Source organism: Dermacentor variabilis, chromosome 3 (genome assembly GCF_050947875.1).
Source record: "Dermacentor variabilis isolate Ectoservices chromosome 3, ASM5094787v1, whole genome shotgun sequence".
Taxonomy (NCBI): Eukaryota; Metazoa; Arthropoda; class Arachnida; order Ixodida; family Ixodidae; genus Dermacentor; species Dermacentor variabilis.
The window spans coordinates 24,581,364-24,608,226 of NC_134570.1; the positions used below are offsets into that span (position 1 = coordinate 24,581,364).

The 26,863-nt window shown below is 47.4% G+C and overlaps 1 protein-coding gene across 3 annotated transcripts in view; it reads left to right on the forward strand.

Moving 5' to 3' along the window:
- Positions 1-26,863, forward strand: part of LOC142575307 (zinc finger protein basonuclin-2-like) — a 313,202-nt gene that overhangs the window by 168,696 nt on the left and 117,643 nt on the right. For all 3 annotated transcript variants that reach the window (XM_075684557.1, XM_075684559.1, XM_075684560.1), the window contains one exon: positions 3,675-3,780. In XM_075684557.1, the coding sequence (XP_075540672.1) occupies positions 3,675-3,780 (106 nt within the window). The remainder of the gene's footprint in view (positions 1-3,674; positions 3,781-26,863) is intronic.

The window sequence follows — 26,863 nt, forward strand, 5'->3', positions numbered from 1 at the left end:
CACGTCTGCAGCATTTGTTTGCTGTGTTACTTCCTCACATTTGTAGGGAAGCTCCGAAAAGTATTCGACGTTTACGTCAAGCGCGGTATAGAGTGGCGCATTAGAAAGACGCAAATTGTGTGCGGCGACGCAAAACGCTCTTGACGTAACCCAGTGCAATGAAGAGCGGGAAAAAAAAAAAGAAGAGGGCGGGTTTATCCTCCCCGCCTACAGTGAAAAGTCTGTATGAGTATACGCACCAGTGATCTGCGAGTGATGTGGCGCCCCTCAATGCGCTCAAGTGTTAAGGTCCCCGTGGGAATCGGAATTCACGCTTCGGTATCATCGTGTTCAGTCGAGCGCATATTCACAGCTATTGGTTTGAAAGAACCGTTCTCGAACAGCTGTTGTCTCTGTCGTAGGTTTCAGAAGGCATAGCACTTCGATGTCGGCTTTTGAAAATAAGAACGTGGTGTTTGATTAAATTAACAAAATGGCCTTACAACCATGTTGGTAACACACGGCCTTAGAGGAGGTCCCCTTACAGCCTTGTGCTCTAGGACCTCCTTCTGTACGCTTACAAATTCATGCATTTGTACGCATTGTATGAATAAGCGGTTGATCGAAATTGATGACTGACTTGCAACCTCGGTGAATTAAACTTTCTGAATGAGGGATCGGAAAGGCCGACAGTCCTGCGTGCGACAACTGAGGCTGCGAATAAACAGCCAGTCTTACAGTGTGCACATGCAAAAGGCGGAAGAGGTTAAGAAAGCAAACATGTTTGATTAATATAACGCCGTCGCCTCGTCTTGCAGCCCATAGAGTCAAGCACGACAACCCCGTTTGCATGTCGGCTAAGTCGGTTTCGTCTGCTGTCTTATAGAGTGCGTTAGTATAATATGACTGTAATATGACTTGTTATTCCCGGATAAGTTTTCAGCTGTACAGTGCATAGTGTGCGTTTCGGGTGGTTCGCTTCGATACGTTGTGCTTATGTCGCGCTGCTAAGTTACTGTGATGCTCTGAAAACTAGCTCAGGTGTCAGTTAGTTAATCCTTTTGCTATTTATAGCTTTGCGGTGAGTGTGAAGTCCTCCATTGCTTCGCGATTGAAAGTAAAACAAAGACCTACGCACTGCCGGTGACAGCCGCTACTCGACCGACAGATTCGCGAGTTCGTTAGTAACAGCGGGTCGGTAATTAAAGGAGACGCTACTGCCACTTGTGTAAATAAGTGTTTCGTGCACGTCGCAGGACGAAGTCAGCGGGAAGAAGGAAGTATACATTCTTTTAAAAGGGAGGGTATTGTTACTGTTGTAGTTGTAGCTGTAGTTGAAGATCTTGTATAGCCGTGAGCGATTAGAGATAATGAGGCGCGGGTAAGTTTAAGAGTTAACAAGAACACGAAACTGCATCACTTTCTTGGCTGCAAGAGCACATAGACGCATACGTAACACAAGCGTCTTTTCAATACGCTTTCTAGCGAGTGTCTGTCCCTTTCGCTGTCAACCGAGCGTCTCTCTGCTCCTTTATATTTTTTTTTCTTTTTACGGAGTCCAGACACAGTCCAGACAAGCTTTGGCGGCGCAGTTAAGCACGCCTGCACCGTTGCTGTAGCACGATATTTGAGTGCGGGGCTTTGTCCGCGCTGGTCCAAGACTCCACAATTCTTCCGAGGGCTCCTCTTCTTCTTTGTAGCCTCCCTTGTGCCCATTTGCTCAAAGTGCGAAGTATATACAGGCAGAAAGAAAAGACTCAACAAAGGATATAGTCAAAACGGTGGACAGCCATTCACACCGTCCAGGGCGACAAAGCTCTGTATATATATGTACATATGTTACTGTGAGCGCTGCAGGTAACTATGAGCACAGTGTTTCTGCTTCGTATCAGCTAAGAAATTTTAAAGGAAGTACGGCAGTAAATCGCGAGCTGGTACCTTCGTCGGTTAATGGACGCCTGTCAATACGCGCTCTTGTCCGCAATCTCAAGCGTATCGTCCTCCGTCAGGACCAGAGCCCATTTGTTCCGGACAATGAGTACTTCTGTTTTTAAGCGTCGTTTATCAGGCGTCCGAGAGAAACTTACATTGTTCATGCTGCACTGCATTTTACTTTGGACAAAGGGCACGACTATGTCGCCCATGTGGTCATGACCAACATGAAGTTAGACACTGCTGTACACAGTAGCGACCGTGGTTTATTCTACAGCTGACAATATGTGTTTACCAACCCCGGCTAAATTTCAAAGAAGTCTGCGCGTGTGTAACGTCACTCTGAAAGCTTGCTTCGCCACAATAAGTGGCATCATGCGGAACAGTCTGCTTCTCTATTTCCTTCGGTTTAGATGGAAAAATGTAACGGACTTTTGTATTATACGTTCTCTTCGTTTCCTATATTCTGTGTACCCTTCGTATTCTCTCTGCTTTTGTAGTTTGTTCGCATTTTTCTTCTTATAGACAGCGAATATTGCGACGCACGGGGCGCACACCGAACGGAGGTGATGACTGGCGCGTCACAGAGTCGTAACGTCGCAATAGTCATCTTAAGGCATCTTAATAGTCAATAGAAATCTTAAGCAAACTTATGATTTGCATAGCGAAGACGAGTCTGTAAGTTGTCAGAAGCATGCAAACGAATCTGGAGCATATTAGAAACATACCAAACATTTATGCTTGACAAATAAGTCAATTATACGCGAATAGAACATTGTCGCATGGGTGGGCATTGGAATACGGCAGACTAGGCAATGTGCCAAGGAGTACAAAGTTTCAAAGGGTTGTAGGTTATCGTATTCACATGCCAGGCTTGGTACCGCATGCACAAGTAAAGAAAATAAGAAAAAATAAAGGAAAGAAAAGCGTTTTTCTTTTCTCTCTCTTTTTTTCCGTACTTACACATTATTTGCAATATTTCTTTAGCATCTTTGCTTACTTAGTTAAAAACTGAGCTTTTCTTGAACGCACTGCGGCCAATTTCTATCAGTTGCTTGAAGTGATAATTGACAGACGGCCGCAGCGTTAACCGCGCGTCATACTGGCTGCTGATCGGGCATATATCGCTCAGCCACAACGTTCATTTTCTTTCTCTCCTATCACTATGATCGGAGTATCGATGCATTCGCAAGCTTCTTCTGTGTGCAACAAAACCGATGTCGTTATCTCACGGGTATCTGTCGTGTTCGATCCCGCGCCGCAAGTAGTACGGCGCAGGGACACCTGTGCAGAACTACTCAGCAAATATTAACTCACATTTCTGCAGTAATCGTTCCTCGAAAGCATGATACGCGTTACCGTTCGCATTAGCGCACGTTCGTTCTCACGCAGTGAATCGCAGTGCTAAAGTGCTCCCTCCGCTCTATATGGTATATTTAACCGCACTGCATGCGACGCTGTATCTCGAGGTCAATCGTGGCAACTGCCACCATATATCTCATGACTGCCCGCTTCTCTTATTTTTTACTTGTCTTTATCATTGACTCGGTCTCTCGAGAAGTGATGCGCTGCACTCCTGGCATACGGGGGTTGGATGCGGCTCTGCGCGTCTGCACGCGGCCACGGGCGATCGCCCGCGCGGCCCTGCTATGCGGCCGCATATAGCACGCTGTACCCCTCTGTAGTGCGCGCGCATTCTCCGCGCCTTTCGATCGGCCATTCTAATAACCACCGCGCTCTTCTTCTCTCTGCCGCACCCGCAGGCGATCCGCTGCACCCGACCCGGATGCGGCTGTGAGTGCTTCACGCCCGGCAAGGGAGGAGGCCACCGGCTCTGCGACTCCTGTCAGCACGGCTGGGTAGCGCACGGTCAGTGCTGGTGGCGCATGCGCCCCCCCCCCCTACTCCCTCCCCTCCTTTATCTTTCATGTTTTCTTGAGCACGCGCGCGCCGGAAAGCGTGTGTGCCCCACCTCTCAAGCTGTGCATCCCTTCGCACGACGAACGCGTGCTGCCCCGCGTCCGTCCCTGCATTCGCGACGCCGAGCATTGCCGCCTCTCGCTCGAGAGCGACTTCGAGGTGGCGGCTGTAAGCTTAGCCGTGTGTGAATTTAAGTGCTCATATTTTTGTAAGACAGTGTGATCGAGGCGCCACAGCACTGTCCCAAAGTATACATCCAAGCCACTACACGACGGCCGTCGTTGGATTTTGCGGTCGTCTCGTCACCACAGATTCCCGGCCACGAGACTTTATTGACGAAAGTCAGCTGTATATAGTATATATGTGCACGTATCATATGCAACGCCCTAATAATGCTACCGATTTCTTTTTCCTTTTTTTTAATCGTACAGACTCCGCGACCCCGAGTTAATTACATCGCTTAGATGCTCCTCAGCATCACATATACCAACGGCACCAGTCGTACGACCGACCAAATGTTTACAGACGCAATGCTCAGCACTGGCCCTCGCTTGAACGGCATTGTACACTGCTCAGTAACTGCTGCAACATTTGTGCCTCTTTAAGCGAGCAAATTCATTCACCAAGCGGTGGTTCGGAACTTCGGATAATCGGCGACAAAGGTGAAATTCTGAAGCTCTTCGGCGCGCCAGATGCATGAGCCAGGCTCAAGCCGTTTCCAAAGACGTACACTTCAACCGTACGTAACATACGAGTAACATGCAGCAGGGATGGTGACTGGCATTGCGTCCGAAATCTCAGGGGACGTGTAATTGGCTATTACCTATACTGCACACCGTGCTTAATGGCGCTTTCTACCAGAAAATATATATTTTTGAATAGTGTAGCTTACTGTGTAAAATTATTTATTGATTTAGATCAACCACTAAGGTTAACAGAACGAGGTTCGGAGAAGCTCAAGTCACACGAGTTTGTCAATTTCAAATCACTGACTATTTAAAGAGCTCATGTCGACTGCGTAGCTTGAAAAAAAAATCGAATAACAGATCTTATCGGTTAATTGATATTACATTACGTGAAGTGTAGCGCAAACGTGGCGCGCAAGAAGACAGAGAAAACGAAGACACTGCGCTTGTACTCGACACCGTCAAATCTGGCTGCACCATCCCAGTGGTGCCATGAGCATCCTTCAGCCGAGCGACACTGCTTCCGACTGTCCCAGCTCTATAGCAGCCCGTTATAACTAGTGGCACGGCCTAGGGCACTAGGCCTTTCTTTATATATATACTTGTTTTTTCAAGCCCCAACATAGCTTATGTTCCAACTCTATGCCGAAGCCTATAGACAAGCGCGAGTGGTATTTTTTTGCGCTATGCAACAAGCAAAGCGTGATGGCAGGAAGAAAATAGGAATGAAACAAAACTGGACGAATAAATGCGGGTGCAAGTTCTTTCATCCCCTCTTTTCTGGCAATCGCGGATGGATACACCCGAACGCATTTGTCGCGCTGAAGAGCAGCACGCTGCATTTTCTCTACGTGTGCTGTGCGCATAGAGTTTTATACAATTACTAGAGGGAATTGTGGCGCTAGTGCCTACGGCAGCAGCAAGCAGCGCAGCTCAGCCAGCATGAAAGTGATGCGTGGGTAGTACATAGATTTGCCAAAACTTAATCCTTCTGGCTTTAAATGGCCTCTTGATTTTGCGAAGGGACGGATTTTGAGAAGGTACGGCGTTATAAATAAGTAAACATTATTAATATTGTCCGATGACAGGATTGGAACACAGAACGTATAGAACAGAAGCGCGATATTGAAACCATGGTTTCAATATCGGGCTTTCGCTTGTCCATGCCTCCGTGGAGTACACTGCGCCACGGACGCATGGAGAAGCGGTACCATTGCAATTAGTAGCGATTATGCGTGCTTGCAGTCTTATTACTGCCTACAGTAAACAATAAATGAGTTGCTTTGAAATTTAAGCCAATTTAGGTTCAGATAAAGCGTAATAAACGAAGCCGCAAGAACGTCTGAAGCCCCAAGCACGAAGATCAGACAAATCCAAATCTGCACGATCGCAGTGCCGTAGTTCTCTCTAGTAATTGTAGGAAACTCGATTTTGCTAAGCTCCAGATCGTTTTAATTCCGGGGTGCTTTTCTGTACTATGACAAATGTCGCCATATTGTCGAATTCACGATCTGGTCTAGTGTGATTGGTTGAGAGGACTGCTACGGCTTTCCTGCATGGCTCAAATATCCGCCATTACAAAATTTGACAATGTGGTGGGATTTGACGTGGTTCCAAGTAGCACCCCTGGAGAGACACTTTGCTCATGGCCTAAAAACTCTGGCTTTGTCTTCGACGCGAAGTGTCTCTGCGTCACCATAAGCGTTCGCGTTGTTTCGCACTTCTGGCGCACGTCTGTATAGACCGGCGGCTCGGACTTTCGCTGCAGATATCTTTGTACGCTGGCTATAAAAACAAATCGCTCGCCGTATAGGGGAGCACTACAAAGCTAAAGTGTTACTTATCTATTTATCAGCTGAGATCGATGCACAGTTAATTCCTCATAGCACAAAAAATCACTCGGCTGGTTCAGACCTCCAAACAGATCCAGGAGCTGTGGCAGCAAGGCGCAGCCGACTGAGTTGGTAATGATTCACAATAATTGCTGCGCGGAAATGAACGCGCACACAGGCAAAGATATAGAACACTGGACAGGCGCTAAGTACGGCAAGAGATAACAGAGGTTTACATATATGACCTAGTCTGCGTGAGAGATAGCGTAAACTTTATTTTCAAATCAATAAGATTTGAGTCTGGCGTCTATTTAGTGGGTCTGGGCACCCGCCGCGGACGCGGTTCCGAGACCTTGTCTCGAAGCGGCTTCCTCGGCTCGCTGGACACCCTAGAGTTGTGCTGTCAGGTTCGAGCTGAGCAGTGCGGTCTTCCAGCGCGAGCGGAGGCTGGCGGTGCCCGACTTGTTTGTTAAGTGCTGACATTCCCATAACATGTGATTAAGTGGGGCAACCTCGCCACACAATGTGCATCTGTTTGTAGTGTACATGTCTGGATACACGGCGTGCATGAGTCTGGTGTTTCTGTAAGAATCTGTTTGTAATTGTCTGAAGTGTACTGCGTGAGACCACGTTGTTTTTTGGCAGCAGTCAATATGAATTCAGGAACCCAGTCAGTGCTTTTAACTGTTACGGCGCACACTCGCCAGATGCATAGCCAGATGCACTTTCTCAACCGTTGACTAAGCATACCGTGTCGTTTCGCGCTATTTCGCAAATGCATGGAACCTATATACTGTGGCGCTTGACGCTGTGCTTGACGCTGTGCTTGGCACCGTGCTTGAGACTGTGCTTGATACTGTGTTTGAGACTGTGATTGAGCTTGTGCTCGACACTGAACGAACGCGTCCCTGACGCGCAGGAACATCTGCATTCGCACGATCATGCTCCTGTACTGACGCATTTTGCAACTTCAACTTCCGTGCCGCATTTGTGCTTTCTTTTCTTTACATAAATGTGAATGGAAAAATTTTACGTCAATAATTGATGCTGGCTTCAGCTGTGTCAGCGCTAGACCCAAGGAAGGTCTCACAAAAATATACGGTCGTCACGAATGTAGCCGATGTTCGCATTTGTTTTGGTGTTCATTTTATAACGGTTGATCGTATTGTTACGTTCGTATCGTTCGTATCGTTCATATCATTCGTATTGTTACTTTCACGTTATATTTTTCCTCCGGCACGCACGCAATGTAAAAATATTATATCTAAATATTGTGTATGCGGGCCAATTTATGAAGACCTGGATGAGCTATTTCTTGTTTCTAAAACTTGAATCACACTTGAATTTCGTAAAATCATTACTGCACTTGCATGACTGACGGAGAAAAGAAAAACAAAAAGGCAAGGTTAATTAACGTTTGAATAGGAGCTAGTCAGTACGGCAACATCTTTGAAGGGAACACTACAAAAAGCGGGACAAGCGCCTGGCACGTTAAATCCCGGGGTTTAGTTTAAGTTTAAACCGCGGAGTCCCCCGCTAATGGATCTCTCATATCCAGATTTCGAGTTTTGGACGTAAGGCACCATTAATTTAATTTAATTTAGTCCTACCGCTGTGCAAGAATATGCTCCGACGCACGCCGTCTCGCGAAGTTCGCGCATTGTTCGCGCGGCCGCCGCTGCAACTAGCCTCGCGGGGGCGCCACCTCACCGAGCTCCTCCTCCTCGGCGGCGGCGGAGAGAGAGGGAAGGGAGCGGACCATGGAGCAGACCGATCGGCTCGCAACTGGCCGCCAACGGCCGCTCATCGAGCCTTCAGCACGCGAGCTCGGCAGCTTTTGCTTTTCGAGAATGGCAGCAGCGAAGAGGCCCAAGTCTCGTGATCACGATGGCCCAGGAGCATTGCAGTTGCCTTCGTATGCTACGTTAGTTAGATGTCCAGTGTAATTGTTTTATCTCAATGACAGCTATGACAGCTATGTGAAAATATCGACATCTTCCATATATGTAATTCATTGTGTTTGGTATTGAACTGTTGCGGTTGCGGCATCTTGTAAATATAGAATTGGTATAAATTATCCTAACTGTAACTTGTGAAGTCCATTTTGCCTGCATAAAATTCTACGAATATAAGGTGCCATGTACGAAATGTCGAACTCTGTTCTTGATGCGCAGTTATGATATTTTAAACCTGCTGTATCACTTTCTTCAAACGTTGCAATAGTTGTCAGTGCAGATAGATAGATAGATAGATAGATAGATAGATAGATAGATAGATAGATAGATAGATAGAGAGAGAGAGAGAGAGAGAGAGAGAGAGAGAGAGAGAGGGGGAGAGAGAGAGAGAGGGGGGGGGGGCTGTTTGTATTCGCGTGTAGGTGCCAGCAACACTTCCCAACAGCCATAGGGTTTGACAACTTTAGCGATTAGACGTATTTGAAGTAATCAATACAGTTCAGTATACATGAGCTGGTTCTACATATGGCAGTCCCGAGGAAAAAACCGTCAAGGGGACCTCCTAATAGAAAATGCCTAAGTGCATTGCATATCAGCCATTCCAGGTGACATAAGAAACATTATACAATAAGGAGAATGCAACATTATAACAGTGACAGCGTACCTAAAGAGTATGTCAAAATAAGGAATAAATAAACAACTCAGGAAAAGCGGAGATGTTAAATTTACTACTCAACTGTGATTACCCATTATTTATTAAAGCTTATGTATATATATATATATATATATATATATATATATATATATATATATATATATATATATATATATATATATATATATATATATATATATATATAGAGAGAGAGAGAGAGAGAGAGAGAGAGAGAGAGATTAGATATGGATTAGATAACAGCAGCACAAGTGAAAAGTGTATTATTGTAGTTCCATCATCACAAATTTGTTTTTTTTAGCACTACGAAAACAATAAAAGTGTATGGAATGATTTTATAGAAGTGGGTAATGACTTCCAAAGAGATACAGCTGAGGAAGAACACTGTTTGCTTTCCATAATTAGAACTCTGGGTAATAATAGGCTATATTCATATGCAAATTTCGTTATGTTGGAAATAGGTGAGACTGCTGTATGAATTTTGTGGTGATATCACTACTGCGTACTCGAAATATAAACGCTCCAGATGAAAACGGATTAATTGAGTAATAATAATTCTATATAGACGTTGGTAAACAGGTGCAAATAAGTCTATAGTGAATAAATGAAATGAGGCGTATAGCGTGGTTTGCAAGTAACGAATCTTAATAGTGTGAGTATTATACGTATGACCCCAACATATTTCACTGTAGTTCAGATGACTGTGACAAAGAGGAATAGCATAATGAACGCAGAATAGCCAAAGTAATAAATGGTTGCGAGTTAAAGAGGAACTATGAAAAAGTTGAAAAAAAGGAAAGGCGTTGAGGTTAACCACAACAAAAATCTGGTTTGCTACTCTATGGAGGGAGGGGAACGCAGAAAGATAACAAGCAAACTGAGAGAGAAAGACGAGTGTAAGTGAACATGATCGTTTTTTTTTTTTTTTTTTTTTTTAGATAGGCCAACCAATTGCGTTAGCTCAGTTCCGAGACGTCCTAGGGGAGGCGAACTTTGAATATCAGCGACTCTCATGAACGCAGGCACAGAAGGCAGCGGCAATGTGGTTTTTGTGGGCAGAGATTGTACTGCATTCATAGGTACAGTGCGTGCAGCGCGAGTCGCACCTGTGTCGCAATTTATGCAAGTGTACCGACTGCGCACATGCGCAGTCCCACTGGCGCATGCGCGTACGTCATCTCAAAGCCGAGCGCTGCCATGCCGGTTCGCGCATTGCGCTGTCATAAAGCATTGCCGCACACAGCAGTAGTGCCGGGCGCTCAGGGCGAAAACGTACGTTGTCGCGACGAGGAAAGCAGCTGGTAAGGCGACGTGTCGCGTTTGCCCACAGCTGGCGAGTTTACGCACACCATTACCGCTGCCCGGACTGGTGGCGCCATCACGTGGGCGCTGCCGGAATAGCTCACCACGAAATATATTGCAGACCGTGGTATTGGCCCCTGACCAACACTTCTTTATCTTCTATACTTTTGTACTTGACGTACTAGTTCTGCGGAAACCCGCAAGGTGGAGAGAAGTTTCCGCAGAACTAGTACGTCAAACTCTTGCCTTTGCTTCGTTTGTCGACAAATTCGACTTCGCTCTGCCATCCGCTAGCCGCCTGGTTAGCTCAGATGGTAGAGCGGCTGCCCCGGAAAGGCGGTGGTCCCGGGTTCGAGTCCCGGACCAGGACGAATTTTTCTTCAACTATGAGGCTTTTCTTTCGAGGAACCCGTATGGGTTTCCTTTGTAGCAATTGCTACGAACGGGTGGATGTCTCATTTTCCCTTTATTCAATACTTTTGTACTTATTCACCCGTCCCTCTATATTTTCGCAGGAACAAGAAAATCGGTGGCGTGGTAATTACGTTAGCGGTATTTAGTGCAGGGGCTATTACTGCGTAAAAGAGAGAGAGAGAGAGAGAGAGAGAGAGTTTGCACAATAGTAGTCGAGACCAACCAATGTTCGTGTTATCCTGAATGTCTTTTGTTTACGTGACGAGATTACTCGTAGAAATGAAGCGGGCTTGCGGCACCGAGTGGGCCAGGTGAAGCGGACGGGAATGAGTGCTTGAGATGGCATTTTCCGAATTTAAATGGTACCCCATCCCCATTTTCTTCCTTTCTTTCTTTCTCTCTTTGTTTCTGTTTGTGCCATGTCCAGGGTGAATGATGTGAGGGAAGCAGGTTATGTGAAAGGCAAATAAAAATGCTTTACAAAGTCGAGCAAGGGACATTTTCTCGTAGAGGAATCAAGCCCGCGTCGAACGCAACAAAACAAAGTGGGAAACAAAGAAAGAAAAACATTACCGTCAGCTATACGTGCTTGCCATCGCCACTCTAGCTGTCAGTTTACACACAGTATACACGCCGCGCAGTAAGCTTGCTGCTCCTGCAGTTGCTATCGATATACCATGCGACAATGTGCTTCTGTTCCATCGCACCTTTCTACGACGGCATCATTCATGGCGACATGTTATGGAAGCCTACCTTGGAGAAACAAACGAGTCCAGAACTTCGTCATATTTACAGTGTATATCTTCCTTACGCATCCAGTGGGTGCACCGTTGAGTGGATCACTGGTAAAGAGCGACTGTTATAGAGGGATGCTTTTGACTAGTGCGAACGCCCGCATTTAATTGTCAGTGTAGTCTTTGGCGAACCGGATATATTCCGCAACATATATAGACTTGGATACCTAAACACTGCGACTTACACTCCTGTCATACGGTGCTCTGCAGATCGCGATCAAAGTACCCGTGTCACCGGGGTATTGTAGATGTCTTTATTGGGTGGGCGTTCTGCTGTAGCGAAAAACTCTCTTCAGCAGCCGTGCCATTTGTTAGTGCCTTTGAAATGACCTGGAAAGAATGCCCGCTCTGCGTGTATGCACATTCCAGCTCCCTGATCACGGGATGGTCACCCGTGCGCGCGCGCGCATGTGTTCAGGAAGCTTTCTCTCACTCTTTAATATTTCTATTTCCACCTTCCCCTTCTCCTATGTAGGGTAGCCAACCGGGCACTTTTTCGTTTAACATCCATACGTTTCTAACTTCATGTTCTCTCAGCGTTTACCTTTTATCAGCGCCTAGTTCGTACGCCATTATTGTTTTATTTTTTCGAATGTGCTGACAGGTGACACAAAAGTGCATATTCCTCACACTCGTAACGCCGCGGTCAACTGTGCGCCCAGCTGTGCATAAACATACAGCGAAGTCTACCAAACAGGGGAAAAAAATAATGATAAAGAGCCATGCAGGGAGCTTGTTTCCAGACAGCTTAATCGATCATGAAATTAGTCGAGGGTAAACGCGCATTAGTCCATTAATCGGCAAGTTAATAGATCAATTTCACGGCCCCAGTTATGAATGAGGGTAGTCAGACGGGTAATTACCCCCACTCGCGATTTCGCGACTATCTGAATGGCGTTGCAAAGGCTTCGTTGATTTCTTTTTGTAGCAAGAGCTAAAGGTGGATAAGGGTTATGGCTTTCTTCTTCTTTTTTTTTAAATCACTATTATGATTTTCTTTTCGGTTGTAGCTTAATCGTGACGTTAATAGATGGAGTTGCTAAAGATTTTGTTCGCCGTTCGGGCAGGGTAGTTTTATTTACTACGACAAGATAAGTGCGAGTGTAGCAAGTTTTAAATAGAAAATGTAGTAGTTAGTTACAGTTGATGCAGTTTTTTTTATTTACCACTGCCATTTTCTCTGAGTATTTTCCTCCATTCGACATACGCCAACTACACGTATCACGTGGTGGAATCAATACCATAGGTCGCTTGCTGACATTAGTGACGAATAGGTGAGCTTCGAATAGCAAAGCGAATGCTCTGCTATTATCCGTTATCGTTATCCGTTATTAACCGTTATCGAGCCTGGATAGCAGAAATTATCATTTTGTCTCGTAATTGCCTTCCCCTTCCTTTAATAATCTGATACAGTCGTTGCAGAGACACGTGGTACTTCACTGTTCTTTTATACCTCGGTGCAATTCGCTGATCGATGTCTGCTTCTTCTGCTTCTTCTTCTCATCTTTCTTTCGGTATTTCTTTCGTTTAGCGATTACCGTGCTCAAATATTTGTCTAGGGGTATGAGCTTTTGTGAACATACTATTCGTAGATAGAAATACTTCCTTAAATACAAAAGAGAATTGTTTCTTTTTTTAATTATAGCGGTTAGTTCTTTTATGATTATTTCTTGCTGCTTCTTCTATATATGTTTTCCTTTTTTGCTTATATTCGCGATAAAGCCTCGCTTTAGCGAGATAACGAATGCAACTAAACAACTGTAAGTTATCTTAACAACTTCATCTCGACATGATTTTTTCCTGATGTCCTGGGAAAGTAGATAATTATGACGGTAATTAAACAGTGGTTGTGATAAAGTCATCTCGTTCTTCTTATTTTTCGTTTTACGTTACGGTAAGCACGTAACCAGAAACCCGTAGCGATCTAACAGGTAATCACAAATTCCAATTCTTCTGCTTCTGCTCATCGATAACTATATCATGTTTAAACCCGGGTCCAGACGAACGTACGTAACAACTGCTTGCCATTGACATATCCCCTTCTCTATACTATAGGTTCGTAACCACATGCAGTGGTCCTGCCCACCACGTTACCAATCGCTCTAGAATTCGAACTGCTTCGTGAATACGTATACCCGGTTTCGCTCGAGCAGGACAATCCTTCTGCTGGCGAACTCGTGAAGCAAGAGTGGTTGTAGGTAATGAAGAAGGATAATGTCGCATGTACTGTCACGCGTGCAGCAGAGGGCACAGTCGTGGCCGCAGCGCCGATCGCAGAGTTATCGCCGTAATGGCCGCTGACACCGCTGTCAGGTCTCTGCGCGTTCGCGTTCACTTCACGGAGACGTGCGGCTCTCTGGGTGGTCGAACATACACGCATATACGCCCGCTGCGATAAAGAAAAAAAAAACGAGGAAAAAGAAAGGAATACAGGTACCACAGCGATGTCGTCGTCGACAATCTGAATGGGTTGGTCGGCGCTCCTTCGCACGCTTTCACGCCGCCGACGCGATCGAGCCGCTGCGGCGACCGGCAGGGGTCACCGAACCGGGGTCACTGGCGAGCACATAGCGTCAGGCCTGGCAGCGCGTCGTGTGGGTGCAATCGGTGGGGCTTGCGAGCGCGCGCCGCCGTGCTCCCATGTATATACGCGAGCCATTTCAATCAACTTGCAAATGAAGCCCGGCCAAGTGACACCTCCCCCGCCGCGGACCTGTCCGTCCGCGCACGGCACTGGTGGCGCGTCTCGGCGCGTCTCGACCGAGAAATGCCCGATGACGCCCGCTTCTGCTGATGGCGCCGTGCGCCATGACAGCCGCGAAGAATTTTCGCAGCCGCCGCCGCTGCCGCTAGTTCTTCAACTGTCTCTGCTGGAGCTCGGGCGCTCGCGTATCTACACCCTGTCCCACTAAAACGGTGCAGTGTTATTGTGAATGACCGAGCTCCGTCACCACGGCTATGTGTGGCGCTGGCTAACACTCCCAAGGACAGATTACAGGTATGCCAAGAAAGTGGACGAGGAGCAATCGCCGCCGTACTGCTTGACTGGTATGGGTCCTCATACGAGTAATGCGGAATGTGTTGGTATGGCTCCCACCGGTGCCAAGTTGACTTTTCGACCACTTTCGTTGCCATTTTCTTTCTGTATTTCCACATATAATTTAAGACCACAGTTAACATCCCCTATGCTTGCCTTGACTTCATTATTTTTTGGCTTCGCGTGATTATGACTAGCAAAAAACATCATCAGGGCGCATCGGTACCACGTCCTCTGGTTCATTAAGCTTTAGTCCGCAGTTCAGGAGCCGCATTGCCACAATAGCTCATGAGGACAACTTATGGTCAGCTGTCGCCCTGGTCAATTACGACAGTCACGTGATCTACACGCACTACAGTTAAGGTACACCAGCCAGTCATTGACGTTCGTTTTCTGCGCGCATCTTTACAACATCGAAGACTGATTGGTTTATTTCTCCATGGGCCTCCCACAATGCTGCACAGTTCTTGCCGAACCGAGTTTTACGTCTCGATCGCGGCCGACCCTATATACGCTGTCGTCGCGTGGTCCGCGAGCGAGCGTGAAAGAAGCCCGTGCTCGCAGTTGAAGACAAGAAAACCCGCCGAGGGATTCGACGGCTGTCCGCGCCGCAGGCGTTGACGTGGTTACACGGGCCTCTATCCTTCCTTCACGTCGACCGTCATGCACCGCCAGCTACGTTTGCGCACAGGTCCGCGAACCGAACAGGCATCGTGCCGTCGTCCGATTTCTGTGCGAAAACTGGCTCTGTTTCCGTTCCGGAACGCCTGCGGTATAGCGGATGCAGTATATACGCACGGAACACACGTGACTCCTCCGTCTGTGCGATAAAGGTCACGCCATGTCACTGCACAATTGTCTGTGCATGCCACTCAAGTAGACGTGTCTTGCAGGAGATACCCTGCACGTACCTTTGACAATGCTTACAGAAGGCGTGAGCAAAAAAAAAGTAAGGAAGAAAGAAAGAAAAATAAATTGCTGGGCGAAGCTCCAAAGGCTATAGCCAGTTACGTACCAGCTATTTCTTTAGGGAGGGCAAACCGCAAACAATCTGACCCCCTCTCTCTCTTTCTCTTTCTCTCTCTCTCTCTCTCTCTCTCTCTCTCTATATATATATATATATATATATATATATATATATATATATATATATATATATATATATATATATATATGTGTGTGTGTGTGTGTGTGTGTGTGTGTGTGTGTGTGTGTGTGTGTGTGTGTGTGTGTGTGTGTGTGTGAACTATGGGGGCCCGAAAAATTATTTGAATTGGCATTTATTTCTTGGAACTATATGAAATGTTGATATGATGGAGGGACAAACGGCAACGAGAGCCCCACAGTTGCCCCAGATACCACCCAGTAGCAGCAGTACAGCGCACATAAAAAGTGCACATTTGCTATAAACGATTTTAGCAATTAAACAAGGAACTGTAATTGGTGTATCAGTCTACAGCATAAATGCTGTTTAGGTAATAGTATTGTCAAAGTTCACAAGAAAAAAAAAAGACAGCATATGTGTGCAACCTTGTAGAATTACAACCCCATTTCTAGCGAAGCTGTTTCTTTCGAACAGTTCGATAAGAGTTTCAGTTTTCTGTATTTATATCGCATACTTTAAGACGTTGCGCGTATAGGACTATTTCGTTTAATACCTTGGCGCGCATCTAATGCTTTAGAGCATTTCTTGTTGAGAATTTTTAGAAAGCCAGTAGTTCATCAAAACATATGTTACTTCGCTATAACACTTTGGTGTCATCCTCCCCCCCCCCCCCCCTTCCGCTTTCAATTTCCGCTACTAGACTTGATATTGATTGAGCTCACAGTTCTCCCAGGCAAGCGCGATAAATTCTGCTTTGTTCGTACAGCACATTCATAAAGCTCCAGATTGCTTGCATGCGTAAGTTAATGCAAATATCATAGTCCCCTGTGTTTGAAATTTACCTCTGTATTACCCATAACGAGGCCTTTATTTTCGCCAAATATAAACAAAGTGTCTTGTTTAGTTCGTCGAAGACATCGCTGAAGCCAAGCATAGGAAAGCCTTATAACGCTTGGAAATAGAGGGAAGATAGCGACGGCTCAGTAATTATTTGCAACGCTTCTAATTGGACCAGGAACGTAAGCATTTTGTCGCACAATGAATTACCATGGACCCTATCCCCTTTCCACGAAATATGAACCTGTTGTAACCTACAGCTTTGTCGGGACACTGGCCATATCACAAGGTTTAACATTGAATAAGAATTTTTTTTACAAATACTGTACTCTTTTGCACTCTCTACGATGACTGTATTTCACTTCGCACAGAGAGTTCCCATACCGTACCACTAATTTTCGCCACATTTGGTCTTGATGGCTTTTATATTTCTGTCAGGGAGGGCAGCGTGCTCAATTCTTCCCCGCTCGTTATAGACACAATCGTAACACTCTACAGTGCTTGCATACGTAATTTTATTGTGAAATCACCAATTACCCATCTATTTTGAACATTACCTACACACAATATTACCTTGTCCTTATATATACAGTCACCGAAAATAACGACGCTGCCTCCTTTAGTTCAGTGAGGACACCAGGCAAACCTAACATGTCACGCATGAACAAGTAAAAATGAAAAATATGAGGGTTCAATAATTATTCGCGACGCTCCCAAATAGACCAGAAAAGTAAACTACGCGACACATTGCACTTAAAATGCTGCCTATTCCTTCAATGTATGAAATATCTGAAACGCAGAGTTCTCTTGGGACATTGGGAAACCTAGTTAATAACAGCAGCGTGATACTCTCGAGTACTTGCTTGCAGTTTTTTTTTTAAGCTGTATTTGATCAACACGCATTTCGCATAAACTTGGCGTATTGTTCCCCTTCTGTTTACAAAACTTCACCTCAGTTGTACAGTTGAAACTCGAAATAACGAAGTGATGACCACGCTCTAATTATTTCGTTAAAGCGGGAAGTTCGTAAAATCTAAAAGGAATTTTTCAGTCCTTCGAAACCTAAAATTACAACGTTGCGACACGCAAAAGCTACCGCGGCATTGTATTTGCCGCTAATCCAGCCATCTGTCGCATAAACCATGAAATAGCGAAACCAACCACCGTCGCCCGTATACCGTGGCGTTGTTGAGTCCGCTGTTCCTTGTATGGATGCTGCGCGCAGCCTCGTCAAAATAAAGCTAGGGTCGCAACCATGGCGCCTAGATATTTTAACGCGATAGCTTTAGAGCGCACGCTCGAAGAAAAACCCGTCTGCGTCAAAATTAGAAACAAATCACCGTTTTTTTTTACTCATTTATTTCACGATAAACTTCGCTAAATCGAGTTCACTCAAGTTAGCTTCGTTAGTTCGGGTTGATGACGACATTGAACCATATGGGCACCTGCCGGGAGTGGAAATTTCTTCGTTAGATTGGGAACTTCGTAAAATCGGATTTCATTAAATTCAGTTTTAACTAGTTGTAATTGTGCCAGCGCAGCCGTCTAAGTTTTACGCCGCTTGTAAAATAGACTAATAACGCTATGAACCACTTGCGTACATATTCAACACGAAAATTCGCATTTAACCAACCCATTTCGAATATTACCTGCACATTATCCATGCTATGCCCCCAATTTCAGCCAGTTATAAACAAGTTGCCTTGTTTAGCTCACCGAGGACAACGGAGAAACAAACTAAGAATCTCGTATTATGCACGAAAACATATGGGAAAACGAGGGTTTAGTGATTATCTGCAACACTTGCATTTAAAGCAGGAAAGTGCAGTTTTCGAAATGCTCCCTAGTCTCGCAGGATTTCAAGTCCGTATCTCGTGCTCTTGGTTTAAGGGTTTGCAAAACATTTCGATTAGCGGAAGTATGACGCCCTGTATCTTTCTACAAAGGCTGTAGTGAACCTACACAGAATGAACATTGCATCAATGCATTGAAGGAAAATGAGATCATGTTTTTGTATCCCAGGAATGGCTCACTTCCCTTACAAAATGTCCGTCGATGCAAAACATTTATTCCTATTACCGTCTTGACGCAAAGGTTTCTTCAAATTGAGAGAGGGTGCAACTGCTACGACCGAGCCGACTTTCGGGTGCAAACGCTAACGACTGCGCGTTATTAAAGCAATCGGTGAGAAACTGGAACCACACGGTGAGTCTGTACATCTTTATTCCTATACCGTCGTCAACGGTGCACGAGTCAGCTAGAGCTAGAGCCAACGCCATCAGCGATTGTAAGTGCCACTAAATGTAGCCAGAAAACCTTACTCGGAAACATTAGGCATAGCCTCCGAGATATGGCGGTGCGTGGTCCGCGCGCCTCCTGATCTAGGAGGTCATGCATTGGCAGACGCCGTGACACCTCCGTCCTAAAGAACCAGTGGTCCTTGCGGGAACATTGTACCATCTATGTTAGCCTGTGAAGCATGTCAGGGCTTCAATACTGCCTTTCGCATTCCAGTAACACGGGTAAAATCCAATAAACAATGTTGCACGTCCCCGTATGCGCTTTACAAGATGCCCAGAATGACGACGCGGACACTCCTAACGTTCAGGCTTGAATTTGAGTAGACGCTGTAGGAACCGCTGTAGCAAGAGCAAGCTTGGCGCCTGCTGCACGCTACGCTGGCAGCAGGGGAGCTCTGTTTTTCATCTGGATTCATTAGGCGCGTACAGCTCGGAAACGCCGCGCACAAAGGGTGACGACGCTAAGCAGCGAGCTATTCCGGTCTCGCGTTCCGTTTGTACGTAAGTATACCCGTTTTCCAACTACGTACTGAGCTTGACTCACTAGGCTTGGCAGTGCTCACGTGCATAACCCACAGTCCACTCGCAAATCCAGCGAGATTTCTTGTTCACCTAGCTCCCTCGTCATTTAACAGTGACGCAACAGTGACGTCATCGTATCCGGCCTTCCCAGAACACCCGAACAACCCGCGACGCGAAGAATGAAGAAAAGACGAGAACAGCAGAGACTTGGCCACTAGCAACAACACGCAAATAATAAGAAAAGTGAGGAAGGAGCAAGTCCGGCGAAGGAGTGGAGATTCCTGCAGCGGCGACACTGTACAACAGCAGCAGCAGCGCTCGATTCATTCACCTTCCGCCCATTTCGATGCGCGCGGCGGCGGCGGGTGCGTCAACGCCCTCCTGGCCGGAGGACCGAGCCCACCGCCGTCCCCGTGGAAGAGGGCTCGGCCTTCCTTGACAGGCCCCCGCCGCCGCGGCGTGTGCGCTATGGACCCGCAAGGAGCGCGCGCTGCCGCCGCCGCCTCTGATGGGCACCGGCGGTGAATAACGACGCGCGGCCAGGCGTTGTCGCGAGCCGAGGCGGCCGCGCGCCGTTGGATCGGCGGGTATGCGTGCCGCCGCCGCACAGTTCCGTGCAGTGCTCTTCGTGGGCGAGGGCCGGTCCTTCTCGCGAAATTCTTGGGAGAGGACGCGCCCGCCCACACCACTTGGACGCCTGTCGCTCTGCAGGAGGCTGTCAGCGCGACGTCCTGGAATGACGTGTTTCAGAGAGAGAGAAAGAGAGAGGTTAGTCCGCCGTAGGAAGTGAGAGCCGAAAGAAAGACGTATTGCAACTGAGCTCGCTGCTCGTCCTCCAGTGGATCAACAAGTGGTTGTCGCCGGCCACCTTCCCTCTCACCTGGTCTTCCGTCGCTGCGCGAGACTATCCGCACGGTGTTTTCAAACCACGCATTGTTCGGCAGGATAAACGGGTACTTGCGAAAACAGGACATAGGAAGGGCAATAGACGAGTGATTTGCACTCAGGGACCCCCGGTCATCCACAACGTGATTGTGTCGCTGCACATTGCGGCGCGCAAACCTTCGCAAGCGCTGCAGGCAAGTTGTCGAGGGTGCGTACGCGTGTGCGCTCGCTCGCTCGCAGTTGTGTATGCGCGCGGCCGAATGTGTTCCCTGCGTAGTCGGCTCGCAAAAGGTATATAATTGAATCGTTTAATGGGAACCATGATTTATGCCGGCGACCGCCCGGACACAGCGCAGCCACCGCTGCCAAGGTGTGGCAGCCGCGGCCGCGCCGTCGTCCCATGGCCGGGAACAAAAGGGGCCCCGGGAGGACGCCGCGGCCGCATTGGTATTCGCGCGCCGCTCCTCCCGGGCCGTGTTTTTTCACCAGTGCGCGCGCGCGCGCTACTTGGGAGCGGCAGCGGCCTCGCGTCCAGGCCACGGACATGGCAGCAGCAGCAGCGGCGGCGATGGCCGCTAAGCGAGGCAGCTACACCCCCGTCTCGATAATTGCGTGCATTGCAGCGGAAGCTAAAGCTCCGGCCAGCGCAAAGCGGGGAGGACGTTCAACCTCTACATCCCTCCGCCAACAAGCGTGGCTGATCTGGAGTAACGCTGCTGAAAAGGGCAGCTTCCTCACCGAACGGAGCGAATATTAAAATTACAGGTGAAAACGATGGCAGCACAGAAAGCCCGAACATAACAAATGCACTCTCAGACGCGAGTGAGGCATACGACTTTCTCTTGACTGCGTGCGTGCGTGGGTGCGTATATGTGTGTATTTGTGTGCTTGCGGGGATGGGGGGGGGGGGGGGGGTAGGCAGGGATATCTGCGTTTGTTTGCGTGCGTGCGCGCTGAGTACTTAGTCTGTGATTTCCCAACGTTTCCTGAAACTCTCATTTCTCTAAGAGAAGCTCTGCCACTTGCATGTGTGTTTTCCTCTAGCTTTAACTTGTATGCATTCCTTAAAACAAATAGCTAAATAAAAACACCGGATCTCTTTGCCGTGCCCACTGGAAGGGTGTATAACCGCACGTTTCGAACTCAAGTTGCATTGCACAGCATCAATCAGACCAGCACCAGCCTTCGTTGCGGTTATCAGACAGCCGCACATACTCTTCTGTGCTCCGGCCCACTGCGATATATTATAGTCCACAGCTTCCTATATTGCTAGTCGCATAACAAGGACGGTGCGGGCGTGCGCGTGGCCGTAAGTGTGGGCAAGGTTTTAGTTAGGCAAGTTTGCGCCGGCGCAATCGGAAATTGGTGACGACGGTGCGAAACCGTTGGTAACTAACTATACAGCGATTATGCTTGCTTGCTCGTTAGTGAGAGAAACCGTGCACCGACGTGTCAAGAGGAGAGACACAGTGTAGCGTGCGTTTGCTGCGAACGTTGCGCTATCTGTATAATGTCTATGTGCGTGCACATACTTCATCTTATTCCAAGAAGTGGTTTCTTGGTAAGTAGTCAGAATGGCCGGTTTTTCTCGCGAGTCCAGACAAATTCAACTCACGCGCAGTGAATTATGCACGCCTGCGTACTGGGCGAGAAATTATCCTTATAGTAGTTTGGTATAATTACAGTGATAACATTCCTAGTAATGCTTATCGAAACCTTAGGCTAATTGTGAGCGCGTGCTCACTCCATTATTGACGTTGACGCGCGCACCTTTAACGAAGGGCTCCCTGTATGCTGAAATGTGCTCGCGCGAGTAAAATTAAATGTGACGTCACCCTCGCGTGTTGGCTGTGCTGCAACAGAAGCAAGGACATATCTACCGCTTCTATTACATGAAACCGTGCTTATCGTTTTCAATGTATACGTTCTGAATACAGTATCCTTTATTTTCTCCAATTTTGTCGCTAGCTGCTTGCACCAGTATAAATGCTTGCCCAATAACACGCTAACGATTACCAATGTCATAAATATACGCTGGTGGCTTCGAAGAGCATTTAACGTGCCGATATATCGGCGACACTTCTCAATGAACTCTGAATTCCTGTAGCTCACGAAACCGAGCGATGACCGGCAATGTTCACAACGAAAGAATTGTCGGCCGCATAACAAATTTTTTTAATGTACTGGGATTTAAAAGGAAAGTGCATCGTATATGCATTTCGTATGCCGCTTGGGACACTGCATGGCTGGAACAAATAAAGTAGTTCGAGATGTCACCATCACAAATACGACGGGCATTCGTTCCCACCCTTAAGGGTCACGCAATCCGCACGACGTTCCCCGACCTCGTCTTCGCTTACTCGAACGGCAACGAACGCATGCAAAATTTTCACGGGCCCTCGATCAAGTGCAACGGCACGCCTGCATAGCAAGCAGGTCGCATTTATCCGAGCAAGCTTATACAGGGACCGGAGTGGCGTATAATGAGCAAAGAGTAAAAGTGCCGAGAAAGACGGAGCACGAGCGAAAGGCTTCTTCTTCTGCTTCTTCCTGCGGACGCAAGAAGACACGAACGGAAAGTATAGCGCTGGGTCCGGCGAAAATGCCGGGACACACCTTCGCCGAGCGATTGGCAGCCATTACGCACCGCCACCAATACCACCAGCACGGTCCAGGGGAGCGCTTCTCGAACGAGCACAGTTGCGCGCCATGTAGTATATCTAGAAGCGGGTGGTGCGTTTTGTACGAGCCCGTGCTGGGCGCGCTAATGGGAGCCCATTGCTCAGATGCCGCTCGGTACGCGTAAATACCGCGCTATTGACGACCTCCCCCCCTCCCCCCTTCCCCCCCCTCTCGTCCTCCCTGCTTAGTGCACACACGCACGCGATTGCTTGTTCATCCGCTTCGTGCCCGTTCATTCAAGTCGAGGGTTTGAGCGTGCGTATATGTATATAAGGCAGAGACTATATACTACACTTCGACGAGGTTCCTTCCGGCCTATTTAGTTGCGCCGGTCGAGAATGGCTTTGTTAAGAGCCATGCTTTATTCACCGAGTTAACAAGCGAGGTGTTCGCTTACTCTCGTGTGGTCGGCGTTTGTAAATCTCAGCGTTCGATGACTTACTTATTTCGCTCGTTGAAACCTCGGTGCGTACGAATTTGGAAAAGGGCTTTATGATGCAGGCGTGAGCAGATCTGCGAAAGTATGGGAGGTTTTTATTTTTTCTTATTTCGAGTTACCAAACTCGTAGTTTTTCCTTCAACAATAACATTTCGCCGTCTCGTTAACTTTCGCATGACTGCATCCTTGTTTATTTTCTGAAAGTTCGCTACTTATGTGACAAACAGTGTAACGAGCCGGGCACAGTAGGGGCGTACGTATACTTGTGCAGCTCTTCGCACATTAGTTGTTGGGTGCGCGTGAATCTTGAAATATAATATACTTGAATGTCGTGAAAGAGAAACCCATGGTCACCCCCTGTCCCATTCCCCGTTCGCTTTAAATTATTTCTTCAGCGATGCGTCTGTGGTGTCTTTCAAGTTACGTGTAATTTGCACCCTATAAACAAGGCCTTTCTTTTTTTCTTTTTAACGACTGTAGTATCGATTAATTAGTCCGTAGTGCTGCCACACTCATCTTTTCCTTCTCTTTTTCCCTCTACATACGCGTATCCCAGCATATCGTCTCTGTTCCCTTCGGGTTCATTTACTTGCGCTGTAGTAAAGCAAAAGATCACTGACTTTACAGAGTAAGAGATGAACTAAGAGGGATAGGTAGGCAGGTTAACCAAGGACGTGAGCTGGGGAAGAGGACGAATAGATAAGGAGAGAAAATAAAAATCATAGTCATGTCATTCACAGTCAGTACTCACGTACGGAGCAGAAACTTGGAGGCTTACGAAAAGGGTTATACTTAAATTGGGACCCGTGTCAAAAAACCCGGCGTCGGCGTCCGGCGTCCAGTGTCGGACACGCCAATTCGGTGAGAACCATCCATACCCAGGAGCACCATGTGGCGCAAGGAAATTACTGAACTAATTGAATTTCTCAGGCAAAATACGTAGAAGAATCGTAAAGTGCGGCTTACACACAACCTACAGACATGATAGCGTCGGATTTTAATTTGAATGTACGAGAAAACATAATTCTGTTACGCGAAAACTCAAACAAACCTCTTTTCCAGTGTTTCTACCAACTCAAGAAGCACGTAATTAGTACGTCGCTGAAGGTACCGCACTTGGATGTGCCTTGGATGTGCCCATAAATGCCTCACTGCCTTTGATAATTAGATAATTAATTACAATTACCTATTTAAACCTCAGTAATGAAAAAAATACTGGCAGCTACTCCACTGTACTGGAAGCAATATGCAACAGATTTTCTTTGAGTAACGCAATTGCTCTTTATTTTTTTAAATCTGGTGGAAAGATAGTTAATTGGGGCGCCCTGTATATATTTATGACCTCTGCGTCCAAATGATGTTTCCATCCCTAATAAATACCCACCGTGGTTGCTCAGTGGCTATGGTGTTGGGCTGCTGAGCACGAGGTCACGGGATCGAATCCCGGCCACGGCGGCCGCATTTCGATGGGGGCGAAATGCGAAAACACCCGTGTGCTTAGATTTAGGTGCACGTTAAAGAACCCCAGGTGGTCAAAATTTCCGGAGTCCTCCACTACGGCGTGCCTCATAATCAGAAAAGTGGTTTTGGCACGTAAAACCCCAAATATTATTATTATTATCCCTAATAAGTGTGTAAATTATTAGAAGAGTTCTTTTCTTCTCATGAGTCGTTAGCATGGCTTACTGGAAAGAGAAGCAATACTGAGACACATGTTATTAGCGTGCATTTCACACGCCATTGATAGAACACTCTGTCGAAGGGGTCGCTGATGTCTGCAGGTTTTTTACAGGGTCAGAAAAGCACGCAAAGCAATTTGAAGCCAGGTGAGCACACAACAACATATTCATTCTCTAGGCATGTGCTATCCATATACCTTAAGAAATAGTTTTTAATTGGCTGCTTTCTTGTATTTCAAATATATAGTAAACTTTATCCTGTGTTGTATATTTAAATGTATTGCGTACGTGCATGGTGCTTACAGTTGAAATTTTTAAGAACGTCGAAGTGAAAAAGTATGAATGAGGCAGCCGCCGCTAGTGTTTTTAATGTGTTTGTCCTCCTATTGTGAGAATTTGCAAAAGTAAAGGGTGAGTATGAATTAAAATCCGTGCACGTCCGTGCCAACAATGATGCAGTTAGCTACTAGCCACAATAAAATTTTAAGTGAGAAGGTTGAGGCTAGTCAAAAGGAACCTCAAGTCATGCGGGTGACAAAACTCTGGTATTGACATTTTAACTGTGCGTGAGCGGGAGGGGAAGGAGGTGCAGGCCTTGGAATCATCGCTGGGGAGGGAGGGGGTGCTCTGCCCCCTCCTGAAAACTCCGGAGGGGGCTCGGGCCCCGGAGGCGAAGCTTAAGCGTACTCCAAATTCTGAGAATAAGGGACGGCGTGTTGGGCTTAAATCGTTCTAAGCGTTTGTTCGCCTGATTCGCTCTGACGTCTTATGGGCCACATCGTGCCTCTTCGGTATAGCACACACTTCTTTCACCGCACACAGAAAAATACATTACAGCTGTGTTGGGGATGAGGGGAACAGAAACTGCGCCCAAAAGGTAACACGCGTAGTTATGTAGTTCTTAAGTGTGGGAGAGAGAAAGAGGAGGCTTTATAATCGCAGAGAGGAGACTGAAGACCGAGTCTCCTAAGATGGCGCGACGGCAAGATGTCGCGGGCGTAGTTACACCCGAAGGGTAACGCTCTCCCATTAATTCCGCACGCGAGAGCAGCGTGACATTGCGCGTTTGTGTGTGTGGCGCAACGGTGTGATGGAGCGTGGCGCCCCCTCCTCCTCTACGCGCAGAGCTCGAAAAAGAAATAATAATAATAATGACAATGAATGCCCCCCTCCCCCCTTCCTCGCCGAAGCCGGGCGCACCATATACACCGCAGCCCGCGTGTGTACGGCACACGCGCGCACACATGGTCACCGCTGTCCACTCATTCTCTTTCGTGCGTGCCTCGCAGGCGGTGCGATCTCGCTTGCTCGAGCCGTGGAGCACGTCCGCGCGAAGATGGTCCGCACAAGCGCTGCAGAGGGAGCTAGTGGGGGCGAAGGGGGGCTTCTCTTCATTAGGCGTGCGCGTCCGTCTCTGGCGCGCTTCGTTCGCGTCTTCTCGGTGCTCGACAAGAGAGGGGTTGTTGGGAGTGGCCCCTGAGAAATGAAGCCGCTCGGGCGAGCACACCCAAGCTGCCGCTGCTGCTGCCGCCCGCTGCAGCCATGACGGCGGCACCCATTAAAAACGAGCTGGGATTCGTGGCCGTGCCTTACCGCCAACGGCCCCGGCTACGAACGACGACCGTGCAGACACGCCTCCTCCTCGCCAGACCTCCTCGTCCCTCTCCCTCCTCGTTTTTGCTTGCTGGCCGAGCAACTGGTGGTGCGGTAGTGAGTGCCTTTCGTGCTGCCCTAAGGCCTGGACGCCAGCACCGTTCCCGCTTGTCGTGGCGCACTGTGGCGAAAGCGTATGCGGTGAATGGGGGATTTGCTTTTCTTTTTCTTTTTTCTTTCTCCACAGAAAGCAGTCGACAGGCCGTTCGTTTTGCGCAACCTGCCGTCTTCTAGTGG